This window comes from Phyllobates terribilis, unplaced genomic scaffold, assembly GCF_046119375.1.
Source record: "Phyllobates terribilis strain yellow unplaced genomic scaffold, ASM4611937v1 Scaffold_1__5_contigs__length_1240528914, whole genome shotgun sequence".
Lineage (NCBI taxonomy): Eukaryota > Metazoa > Chordata > Amphibia > Anura > Dendrobatidae > Phyllobates > Phyllobates terribilis.
Genome location: NW_027362761.1, coordinates 190315698 through 190341781, shown reverse-complemented (window position 1 = coordinate 190341781; position 26084 = coordinate 190315698). Strand labels below are relative to the sequence as shown.

Sequence of the window (26084 nt, the reverse complement as noted above, 5' to 3'; positions counted from 1 at the left end):
GGGGCTTGGGAACATCCAGGAAAAGGGTTCAAGTCTTTGCTTTCCTAGGTAAATATAACCCCCAGGTGGTGTGCCTTCAGGAGACCCACCTCACCCCAAGCACAAGTATTCTCTTGCTGAAGCCCTGGGTACAGGAGTCCCTACATTCCTACCACACATCATACTCTAGGTGAGTTTCAGTGCTTGTGCATAAATCCCTCAGGTGGGAGGTAATATTTTCACGGTCTGATAACGAATATACCGTATTTTCGGACTATAAGATGCACCGGACCATAAGACGCACCTAGGTTTTAGAGGAAGAAAATAGAAAAAAATTGAAGCAAAAAAATGTGGTCATGATGCACTGTTATGGGGGAGGGGGTCTGCTGTTGACACTGTTATAGGGGTAACGTCCCCCAATTCTGTACTAATATCCCCCATTCTGGAACATATGGCCTCCCCTTCCTGTTATAAGTGGCACCATCCCCATCCTGGTATGCATGGCACCTCTCATCCCCATCCTGGTATGCATGGCACCCCTCATCCCCCCACATACTGATATGCATGGCACCGGTCATCCAGGTAGGCATGGCACCTCTCATCCCCATTCTGGTATGCATGGCACCCCTCATCCCCCCCCATCCTGGTATGCATGGCACCCCTCATCCCCATCCTGGTATGCATGGCACCCCTCATCCTGGTAAGCATGGCACCCCTCATGCCCATCACTCTGCACACAAAAAAAATGAACAGTGCTACTCACCTCCCCTCTGCTCCAGCGCTGTGTCCTGTTCTGCTGCCAGCATCTGATCTCACCTTGTGAGCAGGTCATGACGTCACTGCCATGCGCCCTCACACGGTGAGATGAGCTGCCGGAATAGTCACTGCTCCCTACGCCGGGACTATGGGCATGGGGAGTAGTGACTATTCATTCTCCTAATAGCGGCCGCACACTGTAGCCGCGGCTCCTGCAGCAGCTGGGCGATTGCGTGCGGCCGCTATTAAAGAGCATGAATATTCACTACTCCCCACCCAAGGGAATCAAGGTTACATCATAGAATAAAAGAACAAACAGTATGTCTCATTGCTCATTAATACTGTCTGGCACAGTTAACATTGCCCTGGGTCTAATATCTTAACCAAAACCATAAGCCACCCATGTGTATATATACACACTGTACACATACATATACAGCATATGTACACACATACACACTGTATATACACTTACTGCAAACATACATATACAGTATAATATATATATTACTGTGTGTGTATATATATATATATTACACACATATACACACACACACACTATATATACATACACTGCACATATACAGTGTACATACAGTACAGACCAAACGTTTGGACACACCTTCTCATTTAAAGATTTTTCTGTATTTTCATGACTATGAAAATTGTACATTCACACTGAAGGCATCAAAACTATGAATTAACACATGTGGAATTATATACTTAACAAAAAAGTGTGAAAAAACTGAAAATATACCTTATATTATAGGTTCTTCAAAGTAGCCACCTTTTCTTTGATGACTGCTTTGCACACTCTTGGCATTCTCTTGATGAGCTTCAAGAGGTAGTCACCGGAAATGGTTTTCACTTCACAGGTGTGCCCTGTCAAGTTAAATAAGTTGGATTTCTTGCCTTATAAAAGGGGTTGGGACCATCAGTTGTGTTGTGCAGAAGTCTGGTGGATACACAGCTGATAGTCCTACTGAATACACTGTTAGAATTTGTATTATGGCAAGAAAAAAGCAGCTAAGTAAAGAAAAACAAGTGGCCATCATTACTTTAAGAAATGAAGGTCAGTCAGTGCAAAAAATTGGGAAAACTTTGAAAGTGTCCCAAAGTGCAGTTGCAAAAACCATCGAGCGCTACAAAGAAACTGGCTCACATGAGGACCGCCCCAGGAAAGGAAGACCAAGAGTCACCTCTGCTTCTGAGGATAAGTTTGTCCGAGTCACCAGCCTCAGAAATCGCAGGTTAACAGCAGCTCAGATTAGAGACCAGATCAATGCCACACAGAGATCTAGCAGCAGACACAGCTCTTCAACAACTGTTAAGAGGAGACTTTGTGCAGCAGGTCTTCATGGTAAAATAGCTGCTAGGAAACCACTGCTAAGGACAGGCAACAAGCAGAAGAGACTTGTTTGGGATAAAGAACACAAGGAATGGACATTAGACCAGTGGAAATCTGTGCTTTGGTCTGATAAGTCCAAATTTGAGATCTTTGGTTCCAATCACCGTGTCTTTGTGCGACGCAGAAAAGGTGAACGGATGGACTCTACATTCCTGGTTCCCACCGTGAAGCATGGAGGAGGAGGAGGTGTGATGGTGACGCGCCCCCTGGGCCAGTGTTGTTTGGGGGATACCCGGAGCCGGATCAGATGGGGGTTGTAGTCTCCGAGTGGCGGTGACCCGGTCCGTGCCCAGGGTGTCAAGCTCAGTGTGTGGCAGTCCTACAGATGTTGCTGGATGTTCTTTAGTGTCGACTACGCCACCCGTTGATTTGCGGTCAATACGGCCGCCGCTGCAGCAGGGTCCGCTGAGGCTGGTGGTGTGTGTGCAGCTTCTGGTAGTATAACCCCCAACGGGAGGGGTATAGCCTCAGGGGGTCAGTTGTAGAGGGTGGTGGTTGTGGTGGTGCAGTGAGGATGGTAATAAGACTCAGAGTCGGGCTGTGCAGTTCAGGGTTTTTACTTACTGCTGTTGTGCTGGTCACTCCAGCCTTGAGTGACCGCCCGAGCCGTGCTGCGTCCACCAGGTCCTGGACTCGGCCAACCCCCAGGTAATTCTGGAGCGTGATCCTGAGCTCCCTCTCTGACGTTCCTTTTCTCTGGCCTTCCCCACCAGGGATCCACTTATGTCCGGCTCCCTCGGGCCTCTTGTTGGTAAAACCCTTGTCTCTGGGTTCCCTGACCCTATACTTGGTGTGCCTTCGCAGTGGATTTAGTGGGGGGTCGTGGCAGATCCTGCCCACAACCTCCGGTCTCTGGCTGAGGATTAGTGCCCTCCACCAGCTTGGGATCCGGTACCCTTGTGCCAACCCTTCACCCTTCTGGTTGTATTTGGGCTCTTGGGGTTCCCTCTTCTTCCCCTCTGGGTCCTTCTCTTCTCCTCTCTCTCTTCTTTCAGGACTGCTTGACCCTCTACAAAAGACTGACTGGTAACTGTCTGCCTGTCTGACCCTGATCTAAGATGGTTCCCACCTTATATACTCCCTCTATGTGTGAGCTCAGGTGACCAGCACCCAATGAGCTCCTAGCATTACCCAGACTGCTCCCCCTATCTGCCCCTACACTACTGGGATGTTCCACCCCCCTCCCACTCCAGCCAGGGACAGACACTGTCGTACCTGCACATATACCTAGTGGGAGTACCATTGATCTGTCCCCCGGAAATGGGATGTATGTAGTGCATGCAGCCTACTGAGCTCAGTTCCACACTCCATCCTTACCCGGGAGTGGAATACCACACCTCTGGCTTGAGGTGCAATACCCCTGTAGCAGCCGAATCCTCAGGGTGCTACATTGGTGTGGGAGTGCTTTGCTGGTGATACTGTTGGGGATTTATTCAAAATTGAAGGCATACTGAACCAGCATGGCTACCACAGCATCTTACAACGGTATGCTATTCCATCCGGTTTGCGTTTAGTTGGACCATCATTTATTTTTCAACAGGACAATGACCCCAAACACACCTCCAGGCTGTGTAAGGGCTGTTTGACCAAGAAGGAGAGTGATTCCTCCACAGTACCAGACCTGAACCCAATCGAGATGGTTTGGGGTGAGCTGGACCGCAGAGTGAAGGCAAAGGGGCCAACAAGTGCTAAGCATCTCTGGGAACTCCTTCAAGATTGTTGGAAGACCATTTCCGGTGACTACCTCTTGAAGCTCATCAAGAGAATGCCAAGTGTGTGCAAAGCAGTCATCAAAGCAAAAGGTGGCTACTTTGAAGAACCTAAAATATAAGACATTTTCAGTTGTTTCACACTTTTTTGTTAAGTATATAATTCCACATGTGTTAATTCATAGTTTTGATGCCTTCAGTGTGAATGTACAATTTTCATAGTCATGAAAATAAAGAAAAATCTTTAAATGAGAAGGTGTGTCCAAACTTTTGGTCTGTACTGTATATACACACTGTATATGTATGTGTGCAGTATATATTATATATATACACAGTACAGACCAAAAGTTTGGACACACACACTATACACATGTATATGCACTCACACGTTACACAAATGCATATGCAGGCACTGGAAATAAATAAAACCCCTCTCGGCATATACCTATTTTCAGTAGGCAGCTTTTGCTGCCAGCGGCATTTCTCTCCTCTCACCCTGCTTGCGCTGATACAGTGGGGTAGGGGCACAATAAGTAATCCGACAGTGACTTACAGTCATGGCTGAAAGTGTTGGCACCCTTGAAATTGTTCCAGAAAATGAAGTATTGCTCCCAGAAATCTATTGCAATTAGACATGTTTTGTTATACGTGTTTATTTCCTCTGTGTGTATTGGAATGACACAAAAAAAACAGAGAACAAAAAAAGACAAATTGGACATAATTTCACATAAAAAAATGGACAGGACAAAATTGTTGGAACCCTCATCTTAATCTTTGGTTCTACACCCTTTGGAATAAATAACTGCAGTCATTCGCTTCCTATAACCATCAACAAGCTTCTTACACCTCTCAACTGGAATTTTCTATCACTCTTCTTTTGCAAACTGCTCCAGGTCTCTCATATTTGAAGGGTGCCTTCTCCCAACAGCAACTTTACGATCTCTCCATGGGTGTTCAATGGGAATTAGATCAGGACTCATTGCTGGTCACTTCAGAACTCTCCAGCGCTTTGTTTCCAACCATTTCTGGGTGCTTTTTGAAGTATGTTTGGGGTCATTGTCCTGCTGGAAGACCCATGACCTAGGACACAAACCCAGCTTTCTGACACTGGGCACTACATTACGACGCCAAAATCATTTGGTACTCTTCAGATTTCATGATGCCTTGCACACAGTCAAGGCACAGAGTGCCAGAGGCAGCAAAATAACCCCAAAACATCTTTGAACCTCCACCATATTTGACTGTAGGTACTGTGTTCTTTTCTTTGTAGGCCTCATTCTGCTTTTTTAAACAGTAGGATGACGTCTTTTGATAAAAAGCTATATATTGGTCTTATCTGTCCACGAGACGCTTTCCCAGAAGGATTTTGGCTTACTCACGTACATTTTGGCAAACTGCAGTCTAGCTTTTTTATGACTGTTAGGAGTGGGTCTTCCTGGGTCACCTGCCATTGCGTTTCATTTCATTCAGATGTCAACAGATAGATCGCACTGACACTGATGCACCCTGAGCCTGCAGGACAGCTTGAATTTCTTTGGAACTTGATTGGGGCTGCTTATCCACCATCCGGACTATCCTGCATTGCAACCTTTCATCAATTTTTCTCTGCCGTCCATGTCCAGGGACATTAGCTACAGTGTCATGGGTGGTAGACTTCTTGATTATGTTGCGCACCGTAGACAAAGGAACATCAATGTGAAGACCCGGGGTCTTCCATGGGCGTAATACTACTCAGACTACACAGGGTGAGGGTACAACAGAGTGGCAATATTTTATTGAACCACCAAACAGATAGAACAGTCCCAGCAAATACCCAAGATGGTGCAATCTGGCTTCTCCAAATGTCTCCATGAGTTCCAGGTGACCAGAGGGTCCCACCTGGCAACCCCAAACAACATATCCATGGGGCCAGGTGACTTAATTGTCCCAACCTGGTCTTCCCAAATTTATCCATGGGCTCTGTGATGGTCAATGGAGCAGATCTGTATCTTTTCAGTCAGGGCAATATACCCTTAGGCTGGAATCATGTAGAATCCAAATTAGTGTCTCTTTGGATAAAGCCATGCTATCAAGCTGATGGTCTGAAGAGTCTGATCCTTGATTCTCCTTCTAAAGTTTCATTCAATTCTCTGTTTCAAATCTGCCTGCTACAGAAGCATATGATCCTTAAACAGATCCCATTTGTTCTTTCAAGTACACATCCACAGGGCAAGAGTTAGGGAGGGTATTATTCCACAGGGCTCAGGTCTAATTGTTTGAGCCTTTAATCAATTTACATAGTTGGTATAACAGGGGGCTCTTGCAAATAAACATCTAGCTGGCTTTAGCATAATATGCAATTAGCATAGTAACAAACATCATTGTTTCAGAACCAAGAGAAGACAACATTCAGGGTTATACAAATACTGGTCTGTCCTTCTTGACCCACCAAAGAAACACACATACATTCACAAGTCAACACAAACACTATAGTGCATTTCTCTTGGCTTAACAAATCTAGATGTCTGGCTGATTAATATAAGAAGCTGTTTCGTCACAATCAAGATATCTGGGGATGGCCTTGTAACCTTGAGATTGTTGATGTTGTTCAACAATTTTGGTTCTCAAGTCCTCAGATAGTGCTCTTCTCATCTTTCTGTTCTCAATGCATAGTGTGGTGCACACAGACACCGTATACAAAGATTTGGTCAACTTCTCCCCTCTTTACCTGGTTTCAGGTGTGATTTTGATATTGCCCACACCGGTTACTTGCCACAGGTGAGTTTGAACGAGCATCATATACTTGAAACAAAGTCGTTTACCCACAATTTCGAAAAGGTGCCAACAATTTTGCCTGGCCCATTTTTGTGGTTTTGTGTGAAATAATGTCCAATTTTCTTCTCTGTTTTTTTGTGCCGTTCCAATAAACACAAAGGAAATAAACACGTGAATAACAAAACATGTGTAATTGCAATTATTTTCTGGGAGAAATACTTCATTTTCTGAAAAAAATTCAAAGGTGCCAACTAGTGATGAGCGAGCATGTTCTGTTAACCCTTTCAGCGAACATGCTCGGGTGCTCGTCGAGTATCTTCAGCGTGCTCGGGTGTTATGTTTGAGTCATTCTGTGCGCATGATTTGCGACTGTTTGACAGCTTTAATACATGTGATGAATGCCTAAAAAACAGGCATTCCTCACATGTATTAAAGCTGTCAAACAGTCACAAATCATGTGAACAGAGTGACTCAAGAACACCCGAGCACGCTGAAGATACTCAGAAAACACCCGAGCATAATCTCGAGTAACGAGCAAGCTCGGTCATCACTAGTGCCAACACTTTCAGCCATGACCGTAGGGTGCTGGATGAAGGTAACTGAAAGGGAGGAATAAGCAGCCCACAGCAAGGACTAGAAGCAAGGCTTTGGCACAGAGGAGGGAGGTGGATGCGCACAGGAGCACTGCAACTCACTGCCTGATGAAGACACTTGGACAGCTGCTTCATAGGTCATTGGCAGAGAAAGAGCTGCCTGCTAATCATGGTAATAGATTGTGCATTCCCAGTGGATGCAGAGCAGGATCACTGGGTATCACTGACCATTGTATACAATAGCCCAGTGATCTACCTCTGCATCTATAACTTACTTTTCCTTAATGCAATGCATCATGGGAGAGTGACTTAAGCAGAGCAGAGGAGCCTGGGAATTCCCCTGAAGTCGATTCATTTGAATGATAGGCTCGTGCCATGAAGAGGAGTTTTTCTCCATTTTGCTATATCCTTAGTTAAAAGTTTTTTTTTCGCCATATCAATAATGTTGTTACACCTGCTTTTAAATTAAATAACATTTTTAGTGATAGGTTCTCTTTAAACTTATATTTAAAATAAGACTCATCAAGTATATATAATTACCCCTACGTATACTTTGCTGTTTCTTATAAATCCGAAAGTTTACATGTATATGTTCATACTTTTGCTCAAAACATCAAAATATATCAATTCTGCAAAATTTTCTTTTGGATTACAGTAGGATATTCATGTCCCAAGTCTTACCTAGTTTCTTTCTTGGACCCTCTCTTTTTTCCTCCTCTTCTTCATCCTCATCTACTTCTTGGATCTGCTGCTCAGGTTCTTTGTTTTCAGACTGAGGTATGAGATTGGTCACAAAGCTCATGGTATTCAGAAGAGCCTCAGTGTGGAGGTAGACATCCAAAGATGAGAAGTTCACCTATTAAAAAATTAACAAACAATAATCATCAGTAACATATGTCATACATGTTATATATGCAGACCCCAATACAGAAATGCCTCTTTGCCAGTATTATGGTCTCCCTAAATTTCAAAGTAAAAATATATCATGGTTTATAAATGTTCTATTGACAACTTATTCTTTAAAGAGGTTGTCCACTACTTTATGATTGATGACCTATCTTTAGGATAGGCCATCAACATCTGATCGGCGGGGATGCCCGATGTCGGACCCTGACCAATCAGCTGTTCTCGGTGTCGGCGGTGGCCAGCGGTCGGAAGTGCTCAATTGCAGAGCTGCTCTGCCTTCGGATAGTGGCTGCGGCCAGCGACTTCAGCCTCCTATTGATTTGAATAACTCCGCAATTGAGTATTTCCGGCCGGCGCCGCAGACACCGAGGATAGCTGATCGGCAGGGCTGCCGGGTGTTGGACCAAGACCGATCAGACAATGATGACCTATTCTAAGGATAGGTCATCAATGATAAAGTAGTGGACAACCTCTTTAACATCTCATAAAAATATCTATTGCCAGACATACCTTTATTGACTGTTCAATATTTTTGTAAGTAGTCTTGAATTCTGGACCATTTACATCTGCCTAAGTATACAAAATGAAAAAGATCAGTAAAACTAACAAAATGTAAAACTGGAAAAATGTGAAAAATATAGCAAGATGTTAGTGCATGTTTCCGTCACCCCCCCCCCCCAATACCTTGATATATTCCATTATTAAAAGATCATCTGTTGTATTATCCAGTGTAGTGATAAGATAAACAGGTCTATCTTCATCATCTTAAATGTGAATAAAAAACAGAATGAATATGGTTAGAAAATTAGGAAACAAACAGAGAAATTTGGGAAGTCAATGCTCAGTAAGACTTTACCTGTATACTGGGGGCACTTTAATGCGATCTCTCTTAGAAATGCGTTGGCTGACATATCAAATGTTCGTATATTCAGTTCTGTGCCAAGACCCAAAATCTCCATTTGCAAGACAGTTGTTTCGGCATCTTCAGACAGACTGCACAGCTGCAGTACTACCTGTTAGACACATTAACAAAGATTTACAACCTAAATGTTACCTCAGGCAACAATAATTACAATACATTCTAAAACATGAATTTTGACTTTTTTGGTTAATTCTAAGACTTACGACTGGTATTTCAAATCTCATCTGAAATTCGGTCATGTTTTTCAGAGTTTCTTGCTTTGCCAGTCTCTTCCTTCTCGTGCTGCTACTCCTGCTCAATGAGCCATTAGTGCTTTCAAAGAACGGCAGGTCTTCATCAGGACTGGTGGGTGCGTCATAGAACTCATCACATTCTGATTCGAGATCTGAGCATGTCCATTACCGGGAGAAGGACAAAAATACATTTACTTAAGATCAAAAATTTACACCGTGGCAAATACATTTTTGTATGCATGTGTTAATGTTACTAAAATCACTTTGGTTAGAGAAACATAACTGCAACTGCACAAAATCTGATCACTGCAGTATATAATGCTCGCTGGAAAATTCCAACATTTTAGCAAAAAAATTCAGTGGGGTAACATAGTAATGTACACACGGATAAGAAAAAATGTACAATTCTGAAGTCAACATAAATTTAATTAAAGGGGTTGGGCACTAGTTAACATGTCCCTTTCATGTAAACTGACTGCCATACATAAGGATTTTACTAAATACCTTGTTTTTCCAAATCCTTCAGTAACCCAAGATGCTTCCCTGATCACATGATCCCTGGCTGAGAATCTCCTGCTTCCTGTGATGTCATGTCAAAATCGCTTTCAGTTCTGGGCTCTGGAAATTGTTGGGTGGGTGTGGCTTGCCATGTGGGTGGGTGGGTGGGTCATTCCATGTGGGTGGGGCTCCATTCAACAGAGCATACACTGATCCTGTGCATGCTGCTGCAGACACCGCTCTCCGTTATATCTGTATGTATACAGCAGGGTGAATGTACACACACACTGCTTTGTACCCTGTGTAATGTATATACACCCTGCTGTATTACCTCTATTATATACATACATTCATATCTCTCTCCCCATTCAATCAATCGACCCATCCCATCCATCCAATCGAGCCATCTATCTATCCATCCATCAGTCAATGAGAGGAGTAGGGGATAATCTTTATCGCCAGGGTTAATGTTCTGGTGCTTTGTGCATTACTTCTATTCCCTGTATCAGTTTCCAGTACAGGAGATTGCGCTGAGGCTGTGTGTGATGCTGGGGTGGAGTTGGAGGGGTTAAGGCAGAGGTATAGGTCTGTGCTCACTGCTGGCTTGCAGCCTAGCACAAGGAATGATGGTAAATGTAGTCAGAAGGGAGCAAAGGATTCTGAAGAGGAAGTGATCGCTATGACAACAAAGCTGATGTCAAGGACAGGAAGTGAAGCAAAAAAGGCAGAAAACAACATGAAACTTGGCGGAAAAGAAATATGGAAATCTTTAGAGGCACTATCCTTAAGCATTTATGGCAAAACCAGTAATTGAGTCAGGCTAGTAGACAACCTCTATAAAAACATTTTATGACACTTATCACACACCATGGTGCTCTTTCATGGGGCTGCCTTTCAACTACATAATGAGAAGATGACCGTTTAGGTCCTTACCAGATTCAATGATTGATTGAAGTGCAAGTAAATCGGGATGCTTTGCAACAAGCTGAGGTGTTGTCATTCGAGGGGACTTTTGGCTCTGTAAAGTTGGGAAGATGTAAGCATATACTGAAATGAATACTTAAGGACTTTGAAGACTTCATCTTAAGTAGCCATTTCACGATTAAACCAGCATCGACTCTTCTAACAATCCACCTCCAATGCAGATGAATGTTTTTTTATACCTTGATTCGGAAAAAAATCATGTAAATTTTTATAACGCCATAGAAATAAAATTAATCATAGGAGGAATGGGGCACATTGGGGCAGGTTCATGTAGCTTGTAGATAAAAAGCACATAAAAAAACAAAATTTGCTTAGTCTACTACAGATGAGCATTTTTTTCTTGTCCCTTTGTGTTCTTATCTGCATTTTACAATAATTTTTCATGCAGAAGCCAAACACCAGTTTTTTCATATGAAATAAGTATAAAAGACTACATGAAAAGAAAAATACTAACAGAAACTTTCTTTGGAGAAGTAGATGGTGCAGGAGAAGACTCTGGTTTAGGAATACTATCAATTAGTTCCAATACACCTCTCAACTTCTGGTCCGAAATCTTTACAGACAGTACTGGCAGCTCCCCAAACAATTTAAATCTAAAAAAAAGAACATAAAAATGCATCAAAAGTACTATCTTCAATATGTGCTAAATATTTTATACAAGTTGTTCAAATTTTAACTTTCCTTCTTAATTATTATGTATCTTTTGTGTGATTATGTGTTAATAACAATTTTCCTAGTGATGATAAAAGAAAGATTTGTATTTAGTCCGTTCCCCTTCCTTATGTTTGAAAATGATTCCATTTTAGATGAAGTATCAATATACTGATCGACTGCGACGGCCACAAACCATGCCCATGTATGGTGGTGAATGACTACTGATTTGACAGATTAAATTGTTGCATCACCAGCAAAATCGTGTATCCATTGGCCACCACAAGTGTGCATGGTGCTTGTTGTCATGCAGCCATCACTACATGGAACTGAATCTTAAAGGGGTTTTCCCACAAACAATAGTTCATTTTAATCAATAGATCTTGGAATGATAATAAGTTCCACAATTGGATGTGTTTAAATAAAATGTTCCTGTGCTGAGATAATCTTATAAATGTGCCCCTGCTGTGTGCTGTGTAATGGCTGTGTCTGACCGTGCAGGATCATACCACAGCTCCTGGACAGGGGAGGAAGGAAGAGAGTATACAGATATTACAGCAGGGGATTGCATCTGATTCTTTCCTTGAAGTAAAACATTGTTTAAAAACAGGCAGTGAAATTAGTTTTAGTTCACAAAAAACAATGTTTTACTTCAAACAAATTATCAGCTGTGATCCCCTGCTGTCCTGTCTGTATACTCCTTTGCTTCCTCCCCTGCCCAGGAGATGTGGTATGATCAGACCATGTTCCTGCACGGTCAGACAGACATTACACAGTACATAGCAGGGGCACATTTATAGGATTATCTCAGCACAGAAACATTTTATCTGAACCCATCCAATTGTGAAACTTATTATCATTCCAACATCTATTGATTAAAATGAACTTTTGCTTGTGGGAAAACCCTTTAAAACCCTAGCAGTGGAGGCAGTATTACCAATTTTTGCTTCTCTACTGTATTTATTAGACAAAATTACTACTTTTCCAGCATAAATGAATGCTATATCAGAGACATAATATATAATATAAAAATGAGAACATACTCCTTTTCCTCTAAAAGTATTATTTTTTTTTTTTAATTTCTTGTTTTACAGACATTGTGAACCCCATCTTGGACAGTGATGATAATCTAAATTCCCTGTCAGTATTTCTTTGGAGTGTGGGAGGAAACCCACCCAAACTCCTTGCAGAGGTTGTCCTCAGTGCTAACCAATGAGCCACCATGCTGCCCACAGAATAATCATAAAATTAGCATTTGATAGCATCAGATCAAGTGATTCAGAATAGATCTTTCAAGCAGAAATACACTCGAGTCTGTTGTACTACATCAAAGATATACTGAAATACTATAAAAAGAGATAGGTAAAGTTAATATTTACGATATCTAATATTTAGTGTTCTATAGGCATTTAAGCTAGTGGACAGGTTGTGATAAATATAAACAGATGTGTATTAGAATTAGTATGCATACTTGGGCATCCTAGCATCTGTAACCACCATGGCACGGCTGAAGTCCACCCTGAGGTCCATTGGCTCAAGGATATGTTGAGCAGAATGCTTTTGTGTGCGAGCCTCTTTCCAGTTCTCATCTAGAAAAAGCAATGAATATAAAATATAATTGAGTAAATAAATTGTCTCCTTAATATAACAAACACTGCGTAAAATAAAAGCACCAAAATCATATTACTCACGATGTCTGCTGTACAGCAGCTGCATGCTGCTAAGCTGTATATCAAAACTCTCATAGGCTCTTGACATAATGTCTTCAATGCTGTCTTGCCCTACTTTCAGCTGAGGCAGGTTGGAGCGGCTCTTACTGGTCATCTCAAAGGAAAAAGGTAAAAGTATACTTGAAGCACCTTTTGTTACTTATTCAAAACTTGCAAAGATATGAAGCAAAAACATCACTTTTTTAAGTTTACAAATAACATATCTAATCTGTGTCAACAGGAGATATAAGATACAGCAGCAAAAAAACAGGCATATTTAAAAACATTTTTTGTTACAATTCCAATAATCTTTATTCATTACTAATATTTATGACCATAAAAGAACACCAAACGTTATAAAAGCACATCAGAAGTGCTTAAAATTGTTATCGCACAAAGTACATTTTAATCAATAGATCTTGGAATAAGTTCTACATTTGGATGTGTTAAAAAAATGTTCCTGTGCTGAGATAATCATATCATAAATGTTCCCCTACTATATACTGTTATTTGCTGCTCCAGTTCATAGTCCGCACATACAACACCACCTGGCCAGAGCGGGAAGCATAATTCACTCATGATAAGTGAGTATACAGACAAAACAGAAGGGCTTGCAGCTTCTACTTTCTCAGTTAACACATTTCCCTGCCTGTTTTTGTCACAGGAGTCCTCTGAGCTCATCGTAAATCAAGTCAGTGAAGTAGGAGCACCAGTGGCCACTAAGCTTGTATGCCACTGACTTGATTTATGATGAGCGCACAGGACTGGTGATACTGTAGAAACACTCACTCCTGTGATAAAAAAGACAAGCAAGGAAATGTGTTCCCTCACGCAAAAAACAAATAGCTGTATGCTCACTTATCATAAGTGATTAATGCTTCCTCCAAAGGAGCGCATTTATAAAATTATCTCCGCACAGAATTATTTTTTTTTCCAACACAACAAATTGTGGATCTTATTACTATTGCAATATTATGGATCATCATTCTATTAATTAAAATTTACTTTGTTCATAGAACAACCCATTTATAGAGGATCTGACACTTGATAGAGTTAAATACCTTGTAAAAATCCCTGCGCTCTCCAGATTTTTGTTTTCCGTTTTGTCACTCCATTGCATAAATATTCATATTTGTTGCTTTTAGGGGTCAGTACGTAAAATCTCTGCTTGTAGTGTAACTGGGCTTTTCTTCAGAGTCTTCTGTGGGCATGCACTTTCACTTCATCTAGTGTCTCTACTACAGTTTTTTGTACAGCACTTGGTTAGCCAAGGAATGGCAAGTTAGCACTGTCAAGTCCTCAGAATACTGCTCCAGAAAACTTCTCATCCCATACTTCCCTACAGGATGTCATATTCCACTTTTCCTGGTGCAATGCCACCCACAATAATCCTGCATCAGGTTACCAAAGATCTCCCCTATATATTTACAATCTGTCTGATTCGTTAGTAACCCTGTAATAGAACCAAAGCTCCATATTTTACTATTAATCTAGCTATCACTACACATAAAAAAGGAGATTTATTAAGCTTGAGCCCCCAAAATTTTGGCGCAGTTTACAAACAAAAAAAACCCATTGTCTTATATACCTTGCACCATGTGTTTTAGACACTTTTTCCTCCCTACTAGAAAAATAGTGGGGCTTAGCAGTAAAGGGACGTGGCTTTAATTGGCAAAAATTCATGGAACAAAGTAGGTGGCGCAAACCTAGACCGGACAGTCTAAAGCAGCACCAAATGTATCATCCACCATGAGGCGCTGTGATAAATCTGGCCCATTTTAGGACTAAGTTTACAAATGTCTAAAAATTAGACAGTTTTATTAAATCTGCCCCAGAGTTTAGTGAATAGTATTTATTGAAGATCAATTCATGCTTTATCATGCACATAGAGTACATAAAGTACTAAAAAAGAGGCAAACCAAGCTGTAAACACTTACCTTCAGACTACCAAGGTCTAAAATAAGCAGGTTTGAGGCTAAATCATAAAAGCCAGTTTGGGGAACAATGATGTATGAAGCCATTAGGTGTATTTTTAAATCGAGAACCTTTTGAGTCTCTATAACATATAGTAGACCTACGAATTAAGACAGATATAGATATAAGTATGAACATACGTGAAAAAATATTTGGCAATAATATTACTAAGCGTAAAAGCTGATAAAATCAAGATACACATATATATATATGCATGCTCTCTCTGCATGCTTCCAACCACACTTAGAATATGGCAGCTCGATGTCTCCTACTGCCAGGCTCGGACTGGCCCACAGGAGAATCCTCTGGTAGGCCCCTGTGAAGGAGTGCTAATGAGTAGTGCTATTACACTTGATTTACAATTTGCAGAGGTTAATTTAATCATTCATTAAACAAGCTAGCTAAGTTAATATTAGATAGAAGCAAAAGTAAATTTGCGTTGTTTTTATTGTAGGTTTATACAATATATGGTTATTTTTTTCATGTAACTGAACAATGGGCCCCAAGAATCAATGTTACTGGGGGACCTTTGCCAACTCAGTCTGACACTGCCTACTACTACTACTGCAGTCGGAAAAAGCGCTCAATTGAGTTCAATGTAGGTTTGGGCTGTCACAGTGAAAGCTTGACCCTGCAGATGGCACTGTGCACAGGAGTGCAGTGCCATGAGTCAGCACATAAACCCTGCCATTAGCCAAATATTTAATCTATGGTAGGCAGCAAGTTATATTTACCTTACAACAACTACACTAAAAGTACTACTCATACCACAAACCTAACGCATGCTCATAAAGCTACAATAGCAAAAAAAAAGTTCTGACAGTTGCAGAGCAGGAGACAAGAACAAGATAAGAATTGGTTGCATCTTTTACTACTTTCACTCAAAGGCTATTCGCACACCGAGCCTTTTTGCAGAGTTTTCGAAGCAAAGACGCCAAGTTTTTGACGCGTTTCATATTTTTGAGGCGGATTTGGAGAGATTTTGCTCAGTGTGTGCTCCAAGAAGTCCTAGAAAAACTTTGAGCACATAGCCAGGTGTAGAAAAAATGTACAGAATTTACTTTCAGAAAAATTGGCACTGAATAATCTGCTACATTAGGGTATGTGCACATGTCTTGGCTTTTTCAGTTGGATACCACTTGCTACCCATCTGAAAAAATGCTGCAAAAAAATGGACATAATGCACAGCAATGTAAAAACAACATTGTGGTGTACATGTTCAGTCTTTTCTCATGTCTTTTAACAGCTTCAGGGTTCAGAAACTGTGAAGCACTTAAAGGAAAGGTTATTTTTTGGCCAACTTCTGCTACAGAGCCACTCACTAGTTATTGCCGTTGGTGTCAGAGCCGCTACAAACAAAATGGTAAAATCACTTGTGAAGCCCCTTCAGGAAAATGACCGCCAGCTTTTCCCTGAAGTAGTTTAGCTTACAAAAACCTTGACCGATGCACTGGCATCTTAACCCCTTCACAACCCAAGGTAGTTTGCATGTTAATGACCAGGCCAATTTTTACAATTCTGACCACTGTCACTTTATGAAGTAATTACTCTGGAACGCTTCAACAGATCCCCCTGATTCTGAGACTGTTTTTTCATGACATATTGTACTTCATGATTGTGGTAACATTTCTTCGATATCACTTGCGTTTATTTGTGAAAAAAACGGAAATTTGGCAAAAATTTTGAACATTTTGCAATTTTAAAAATTTGAATTTTTATGCTCTTAAATCAGAGAGATATGTCACACAAAATAGTTAAAAAATAACATTTCCCACATGTCTACTTTACATCAACACAATTTTGGAAACATTTTTTTTATTTTTTTTATTAGGGAGCTATAAGGGTTAAAAGTTGACCAGATATTTCTCATTTTTCCAACAAAATTTACAAAACCATTTTTTTAGGGACCACATCACATTTAAAGTCACTTTGAGGGGTCTTTATGACAGAAAATACCCAAAAGTGACACCATTCTAAAAACTGCACCCCTCAATGAGCTCAAAACCACATTCAAGAACTTTATTAACCCTTCAGGTGCTTCACAGGAATTTTTGGAATGTGGAAGAAATGAACATTTAACTTTTTTCACAAAAATGTTACTTTAGACCCAATTTTGTTTATTTTCGCAGGGGTAACAGGAAAAAATGGACCCCAAAATTTGTTGTGCAATTTCCCCTGAGCACGCAGATACCCCATATGTGGGGAAAAACACTGTATGGGCGCACTGCAGGGCTCGGGAGGGAAGGAGCGCCATTTGACTTTTTGATTGTAAAATTTGCTTGAATAATTAGCGGACGCCATGTTGCGTTTGGAGAGCCCCTGATGTGCCTAAACGGTGGAAACCCCTCACAAGTGACACCATTTTGGAAACTAGACCCCTCAGGAAACTTATCTAGATGTGTGGTGAGCACCCTGAACCCCCAAGTCCTTTACAGAAGATTATAACATGGAGCCGTGAAAATAAAAAAATCAAACTTTTTCCACAAAAAATATGTTTTAGCCCCAATTTTTTTTATTTTCACAAGAGAAAGAGGAAAAAATGGACCCCAAAAATTTTTGTGCAATTTCTCCTCAGTACGCCAATACCCCCATATGTGGGGAAAATACAGTGTTTGGGCACACGGCAGAGTTCAGAAGGGAAGGAGCACTGTGTGACTTTTTGAACGCAAAACTGGCTGGAATCGAGAGCGGACGCCATGTAGCATTTGGAGAGCCCCTGATGTGCCTAAATAGTGGAAACCCCCCCACAAGTGACCTCATTTTGGAAACTAGACCCCTCAAGAATTTTATCAAGGTGTATAGTGAACATTTTGAACCCAGAGGTATGACACAGAATTTGATAACATTAGGTCATCATATTGAACAGTCATTTGTCATTAGTCTTGAGCAAGTGCTCACTACTTGAGTTTGCATCGGGTACTCCATGCACCATGTATCACAGGTGCTCGAGTGACACGCTCGAGTCCCCGCCTGCATGTTTCACGGTTATTAGACACCCAAAAAAAAAGACATGCGGGGATCGCTCGTGCATGGCAGGCAATCCCTGCAAGTTTTTTTTGGCCGCGAAGCATATGGGGCGGAGACTTGAGCACCCGCGATACTCAATACATACCCGAGCACCCGATGCAAACTCAAGTAGCGAGCACTTGCGCTCAACACTAGTTGCCATATCGTCATCTTTTTTTTTTTTACTTTTGAAAAAAATCCCAACCCTAACCCCAACCCTAGCCCAATCCTAACCCTAGCCCAACCCCAACCCTAACTCTAACCCTAGCACTAACCCTAAACCCAATCCCAACCCTAGCACTAACCCTAAACCCAATCCCAACCCTAGCACTAACCCTAAACCCAATCCCAACCCTAGCACTAACCCTAAACCCAATCCCAACCCTAGCCCAACCCCAACCCTAGCACAACCCTAACCCCAACCCTAGCACAACTCTAACCCCAACCCTAGCCCTAACACAACTCTAACCCCAACCCTAGCCCTAGCCCAACCCTAGCCCTAACCCTAGCCCAACCCCAACACAACCCTAGCCCAACCCCAACACAACCCTAGCCCAACCCCAACACAACCCTAGCCCAACCCCAACACAACCCTAGCCCAACCCCAACACAACCCTAGCCCAACCATAACCAAACCCTAACCCTAACCCTAGCCCAACCCTAACCCTAGCCCAACCCTAACCCTAGCCCAACCCTAACCCTAGCCCAACCCCAACCCTAGCCCAACCCCAACACAACCCTAGCCCAACCCTACCCCTAGCCCAACCCTACCCCTAGCCCAACCCTACCCCTAGCCCAACCCTACCCCTAGCCCAACCCTACCCCTAGCCCAACCCTACCCCTAGCCCAACCCTACCCCTAGCCCAACCCTAACCCTAGCCCAACCCTAACCCTAGCCCAACCCTAACCCTAGCCCAACCCTAACCCTAGCCCAACCCTAGCGTTTATTTTTTACGCTGTTCCTCGTGCGGTATAAGTGATTAGACTACTTTATTCTTCGGGTCAGTGCGACTACAGAGATACCAGAATCATATCGGGTTTTTATGATTGACAGCTGTCACACACTAATAGACGCATTTTTTGTAAAATCTAGGTTTTTGCATCGCCATATTTTGAGAGCTATAATTTTTCCATATTTTGGCTGACAGAGTCATGTGTTTTTTGCGGGATGAATTGACGTTTTTATTGGTGCCATTTTCGGGCACGTGACATTTTTTGATCGCTTTCTATTCCGATTTTTGGGAGGCAGAATAAACAAAAAGCAACAATTCAGGAATTGTTTTTTTTTTTAATTTTTTTATTCTGTTCCTCGGGTGGTAAAATTGATAAGGTAGCTTTATTCTTCAGGTCAGTACGTTTACAGCGGTACCACATTTATAGAAAAATTTTTTTTTTGCATCGCTTTATTCTGAGAGCTATAACTTTTTTTTTTCCGGCTGATGGAGCTGTATGGCGGCTTGTTTTTTGCAGGATGAGATGACGTTTTCAGTGGTACCATTTTTATTTATATTCATCTTTTTGATCGCGTGTTATTCCATTTTTTGTTTGGCGGTATGATGATAAAGCATGGTTTTTTGCTTCGTTTTTTATTTTTTTTATTTTTATTTTTTTACCGTGTTCACTGAAGGGGTTAACTAGTGGGACTATTTTATAGGTCAGGTCGTTTCGGACGCGGCGATACCAAATGTGTACTTTTATTGTTTTTTTTTAGAATAATATTTATTAATGGGTACAATATATTTTTATTTTTGGTCGATTATTATTATTTTTTTAAAATATTTTTCAATTTTTTTCTCACTTTCTGACACTTTTTTTACTTTTATACTTTGTTCCACTATGGGACTTTCACTTTTTTTATTCCATACCTGAGGTATGCAGGCTGTCAGCGCTGCACAGTGAGAAGATAGTTTGGTCATGCATTGCGCATGACCAAAATATCTTTCTGCTGTCTGGTGACCCGGATGTTGTCATGACGACATCGGGTCATCATGGCAACATCCGGGAAGCCGAGGCAGACCGCGCTGGAGGCCGGAAGAGGAGGTGAGTATTGCGATCACCTCCCCTTGCCACCGCAATGCTGCGATCGACTTTGATCGCAGCATTGCGGGGGTTAATGTGCCGGGAGCGGTGCGGGACCACTCCCTGCACATAGCACCGGGTGTCAGCTGTGACAATCAGCTGACACCCGGCGGCGATCACGCCCGTGCGGGTGCGATCGCAAAGACGTACTAATACGTATCAGGCTCTTAAAGCCCAGGGCACAGATACATATTAATACATCTTGGGCTTTAAAGGGGTTAAAGACATCATGTGCACATAGCTCTAGACTGAATCGCTATTTTTATCCGCAAGCTCCATAAACAGTGTCAATTCTATCACTTTTTTGAAAAGCTTACTTGAAATAGACAATTAGTATAGTTAAACTTGTTAAAAGAGACAGTACTAACAATACAAAAGACTGGACAAGTAAAAAAGAATCACCTATAAAAACACAACTTTTATAATACCAATCAATGTGTAAAACAAAGATAAAACAGCATGGATTACCTGTTGATGTTTTATCGCGAAACTCTTCCAGCTTATTCAAAGTGGCCGAAGTGAGCTGCTCAAGGTGGACCTCTTTGGGTGGTCGGAAAAAATCAACTAAACTGTTGATCGTTTTCTATCATATAACAAAAAAAAAAACAGTACAATGCTTTCACAAAAATGTACAACTTTTTACAAATTCCCCCCAATCTCTACATGAAAGATACAGAAGATAAGTGTAGTCTTTGTCTGATGACAGGTTTCTTCAAGTCATAAATTCATATTTTCAGCATTTTGTTACCCTAATATCAGATTCTTTGCAAAGCCAATAAAATTACAGTAGTTTAGAGAATTTCGGCTTATGCTGTGAACCAAATGACTATTCACACAGCTTCAGGTGTAATCAAATCATGACCTATGGCTATGAATATTCTTTTTTCTATCTTTTAGTATAAACCTGGTTCATTTAATATGAAGGATAAAAATTGTCCACGTAACATGCATGTCCCAACGCATTTGTGTATCTCCTAAACCAGGGGTGCGGAACCTCTTTTTCTGCCAAGGGCTATTTGGATATTTATACCATCATTTGCGGGTCAAACAAAATTATCAGCTTAAAAATGATCCTGCTATATTAGGTCAAACATTTAATTAACTCACTCCTAATGTGATGGCTGAATGTGTGAGACGCGTGTTATGTGGTATTGATGATGTTCCTACCTGCAACTGCTTTTGCAGGTTTACATTGATCGTTCTGGAGCGCAGTTGCCTCTTTGTAAGAAGTTTTGTAATTAACTGATCACAGCAGTAAGTGGTTTCAAACACAGATGCATATTACATTGCATGTGTCTTCAAAAGTGGGAAATTCATCAAAGCTCACGTAACGATTATAGGACTCAAGCCGTGGGAGAACAACAGTATACATCACATAGGAGACACTCAGACTGCTGCATATACAACACATAGGATACACTGAGATTGCAGTATATATATCATATAGGAGACACTGAGGCTGATGTATATACATTACATAGGAGACACTAGGACTGCTGTATACACATCACATAGTAGACACAGACTGCTGAATATACATCACCTTGGAGCAATAGAGACTAATATATCACATAGGAGACACTGAGGCAGATGTATATACACATCACATAGGAGACACTGGGAGTGGTGAATATACATCACATAGGAGACACTGGGACTGGTGTATATACATCAAATAGAATACACTGAAGACTGCTGTATATACATCACCTTGGAGCCATAGGGACTGCTGTATATATATATATCACATAAGAGACACTGAGGCAGATGTATATACATCACATAAGAGACACAGATTACGGTATATAAGACACATAGGAGACACCAACACTAGCCAGCATTAGGGCGTAATCATTTGTTGCGTGCGCCATAGCGGATGCTTCGTGAGCTTACTCACGGTCCAAGAGAAATTTAAGGACCGGCGGCCCAAGCACTTAAGTTCCTGTGAATCTGCCCGGGGACTGGAAGAAATGACATCCCGGGCTGTAAACAGCCAGTGAGTTGGAGGTGCCCCATCCCTATACTAAACATGCAGAAAGAAAAGTAATTTCCCTACACAGAAAAATAATTTGTAAACAATGTACATATGAACGCGAGCCAGAATTATAGGAGATGGCATGCAATTTCACACAAATTTAGCAATAACACAATACTTACAGCATCATATATCATTTCCAGAGGCTGAGAATCCACTATTAGTCTTTGGTCAGCACTTTCATCAATTGGATTGGTCTCAAACATGAGACTCAACAGTGAAATGGTATTGTCCACCACAACATTTCGTGATGACAGTAGACATGGTATGTCTTTCCCATGTGGTATGCCTGTTATTTCAAATGTGCCAACCTGTGCTTCAAATCTGTACAGAAAAATAGAGAATATGTGTGCATTTTTAAACTACATTAATTGCTAATGCCTTTATGAAAAATTTCAGCAAGTGCTGTTAAGGTCCCCATATGCATTACATTAAACCGACCAATCTTGGCAGATTTAACGATACACAGACTATGATGGCATCTTGACTCTCCCCCAACAGCTGTTGAATTTCAATGGCCAATCCCTTTGTTCTCCTTGGAGATAAGCCAGCACCAGAAAAGTATTGCAGAGGCTCTCTCACGGAGAACACAGGAGCTCTCAGCCAGGCAGAGCACTTCTGTGTATAGGGAAGTCAGGAGAGATAGATGTCAGCTAAACGATGGTTTGGAGGACAGCTAATCTGCATGGAGGCCTTTAGGCAGTGCCCAAATAAGTTCAAGAGGTTGCTTATCAAAAGCACTGCATGGTCGGCACATTCCTAGCAGAATAGCTGTTAACACTTATTAATAAGTAATAAAACAATGGAAAGGAGAACAATAAGACACACAGTCTTTCTCCTGGATGGTTGCCATGAAAAGAAATGGAAACGGATAACTGATAATACATAAGAAATGAGTTGCACTACTCACCTAATTGCTTGTGCACCAGGTCGCTGCTTTAAGACTGTGCTCAAATCTGTTATGGCAAAATTTATCAGCTCAGATTTTCCTCTCTCCTCTTGTAACTGAATGGACATGCTGAGCAGTTTGACGCATACAATCATAGATTCATACTACAAAGTAAACGACAACATGATAATGATGCTGTACGGGTGGATACAGATATAATTACAAACACTGCGGGAATAAAACAAATAAAAACTTATGTAGAGTATATTCACATCTAAAACGTAAAGAGGCTTCTCACTTCCGGAAAACCCTTCATTCCCTGGCTGTAGTTTGTTTCTAAAAACAAACTGTACTTTACTCACCCTTTCTGGGCCCAACGCTGAGCCTCTGCCGCTGCTCATTTTAGGTCCTGATAACTGACTCTCTACCCAAGAATTTATACAATTTCCAGACGTTACCCTCTGACCAGCCCAAATCACACTTTAATAAATTACACAAGACAGCCATGTCATTTGGTTGATTAGTAGATCATGTCTGAAATATTCCCGGCTAACACGTTATAAGTTAAGTGGAGGCACCAGTCTCCCTGATTTTATCGTCACCATAAAGCTAGTGTGTCTAGTTTTGTACTAGATGTACTTCATCATTCCCACTCTAGGGTGGAAATGGAGAGGGTAACAAACCCGAATCAAGCCCAGGGAATATTCTGGTTACCGCCAGAGTCAAATAGAAATGATCTGAACTTAACTCCAACTCTTTGGATCCTCTCAAAAATTGAGGACATGTTTGCAATATGACTTCGACTGGTTCCCTCCCAGGGTCTCCTGATATTTCTCTTAGAAAAGACCAAAACTAGGATCATCTGGTAGATCTTCTCCATAATTATCCCTTCCTCAAGAGATGTTGATCACCCATCACAGCTTCACTCATGGCCTTCGAGAGTTTGTTTCTAGACTTTCAAAGTATTTTTTTTCTCTGAAATTCCGCAGCATTTCATAGTCAAACATACTTGGCTAAGATCATACAGCCAGTGTTTGATAAATGATGCCCGTGGATCATCCTGCATGTATCAGTTGTCAGGTTCTCTTTAAGCCGAGATTTTCTCTAGGTTCTCCAGCTGATTGCCATCAAGATTTCTTAATCTGTGTCTACTTATTTGAAGGATGTACTTTATTAATTAGTGGCTGTGTAAGCCTTTAAAATTCCTGACATCTTGATGGCATTCAGACACTGGATCATGCTATATAATATTTGCACTGTATAACTGTCATAATATTACTAGCATGTTAGAAAAAGTTATTTAACCATAAAACTTAAGGGGGAAATTAAGCAAATATCTACTATAGTATTTTACAGAGATTAAACCTGCTAAAACATAATATTTATTCCTATTAATCTTTATTTAAACTACAGTTTTCAATTCACAGTTAAAAAGCCAAGACAATATACATAAGCAATTAGATTCCCAAAAAACAACTGCTTGATACCTACACATTTCTTCTTCACCACCTTTTTCCCGCCTTTCGAGAGTTAGATTCAGTCTGAGTTTTGCTATTGGTTTTTATGATTCCTGTGGGCTACTAATATTATGACCTCTACTGTATATTATCTTTACAAGTATTTTGCCTTCATACTAATGATCCAATGTCAGATATGATTTATAATTTATGTAGCCATTAGAATTATGTGCCAATGGTCTTACTGTTTTTGGCAGAGTGGGGTCCACTGCTGTTTCACTGTATCCGATTGCGGCATACAACCTAGATTTCTCTTCAGAAGTCATCAGTTCTTCAAGACCTTAAAAAAATCATAAGAATCACTGTCTATACAATAACAATTCAGATTTAAAAATAATTTATCAAAAGAGGACCTTCCATAAGTTTTAGCATGCTAAACTGGCCATATCATGGAATAGTGACTACAGAGCTGAATAAATAGGTAGGTTTAATTTCTTCTTTCTGTTGCAGAGATTTCAGCTTGTAAAGTTTAGGTTATAATCTACGATAAGTCCAACGGATCTACTGCATGAATGCTGCAGGTCCTGACTTGTTGAAGGACCTTTCAGGTCATGTTATCATTTACATGCCTGGCAAAACATTAAACATATGGTAGCATACACATAGTGTGTAGGCTGCCAGGGCTGGCGTTAGGGGGGATGGGGACCCAATGTCAGACCCTACAGCCGGCAACGATAAGCAGCTATTCTATATTAAAAGTTAGCAATAATGACTGTTGCCATGGGGCCCCAATAATTTTCACAAACTCCCCTGGCCGACAATCACCCAACGTATGAGCAAAATGCTGTCTTGTTGAATGATTACATCGTTTTTGCCCACATTAAAATTAATAGGCAGCAAATCATCATGTGTAAACACAGGAAGTTCTGCCAGAAACATGTATTGTAAAATGCAGCAAAACTATCATATTAGCAATCACTCTGCTCCCACCATTGCTTGCTGGTGTGTAAACAGTCTATTTAAAGAACGCTGAAATAGTTGAATATTGTCAATCACTGTTTATTTCTGGTGTGAAATCAGCCCATGTAAATGCACCCTAATTGTTTCTGTGTGACGGTGCAATATCCTAACATTTGAGGCCCCACTTTTAATTTTGCCCAGGGCCACACTATGTTTAAAACCGGCCCGTAGCTGCAGCAGAGGTGTATGTGTGTGCATGTGGGTGTGTTGGTGCAGCAAAGCTGTGTGTGTTGAAATAAGAAGAGTTGTGTATGTATGTAGCAGAGCTGTGTGCATGCGCATGTTGCAGCAGGGCTGTGTTTGTGTGTACATAGCTCTGCTGTTTATACACACACACTCTGCTAAGTGTGCATGCAGTAGTGTTTTGTATATGTGTGTTTTAGAGTGTGCATACATTGGGGAACAATTTTGAACATTATTTTTGTTGAGTTTGATTTTTCTGCTTATTTAGACTAAAAATAGGCATGCTGATTTCAAAACTGCAGTTATGAGTTTTCTTCTATCACGTCAGGTTTTTCTCTA

The 26084-nt window shown here is 41.0% G+C and overlaps 1 protein-coding gene across 2 annotated transcripts in view; it reads right to left on the bottom strand.

The window, feature by feature from the left end:
- VPS13A (vacuolar protein sorting 13 homolog A) overlaps window positions 1-26084 on the bottom strand; it is a 221736-nt gene that overhangs the window by 117528 nt on the left and 78124 nt on the right. For both annotated transcript variants that reach the window (XR_012314200.1, XM_073670791.1), the window contains exons 16-29: window positions 24788-24882; window positions 23107-23249; window positions 22319-22520; window positions 20630-20744; window positions 15040-15176; window positions 13085-13217; window positions 12865-12982; window positions 11197-11335; window positions 10692-10776; window positions 9231-9412; window positions 8962-9118; window positions 8790-8869; window positions 8616-8675; window positions 7881-8055 (exon numbers count right to left, since the gene is read on the bottom strand). Coding sequence is in view for 1 of the 2 variants with exons in the window: in XM_073670791.1 (XP_073526892.1) it covers window positions 7881-8055; window positions 8616-8675; window positions 8790-8869; window positions 8962-9118; window positions 9231-9412; window positions 10692-10776; window positions 11197-11335; window positions 12865-12982; window positions 13085-13217; window positions 15040-15176; window positions 20630-20744; window positions 22319-22520; window positions 23107-23249; window positions 24788-24882 (1821 nt within the window). In the remaining variant the exon portion in view is untranslated. The remainder of the gene's footprint in view (window positions 1-7880; window positions 8056-8615; window positions 8676-8789; window positions 8870-8961; window positions 9119-9230; window positions 9413-10691; window positions 10777-11196; window positions 11336-12864; window positions 12983-13084; window positions 13218-15039; window positions 15177-20629; window positions 20745-22318; window positions 22521-23106; window positions 23250-24787; window positions 24883-26084) is intronic.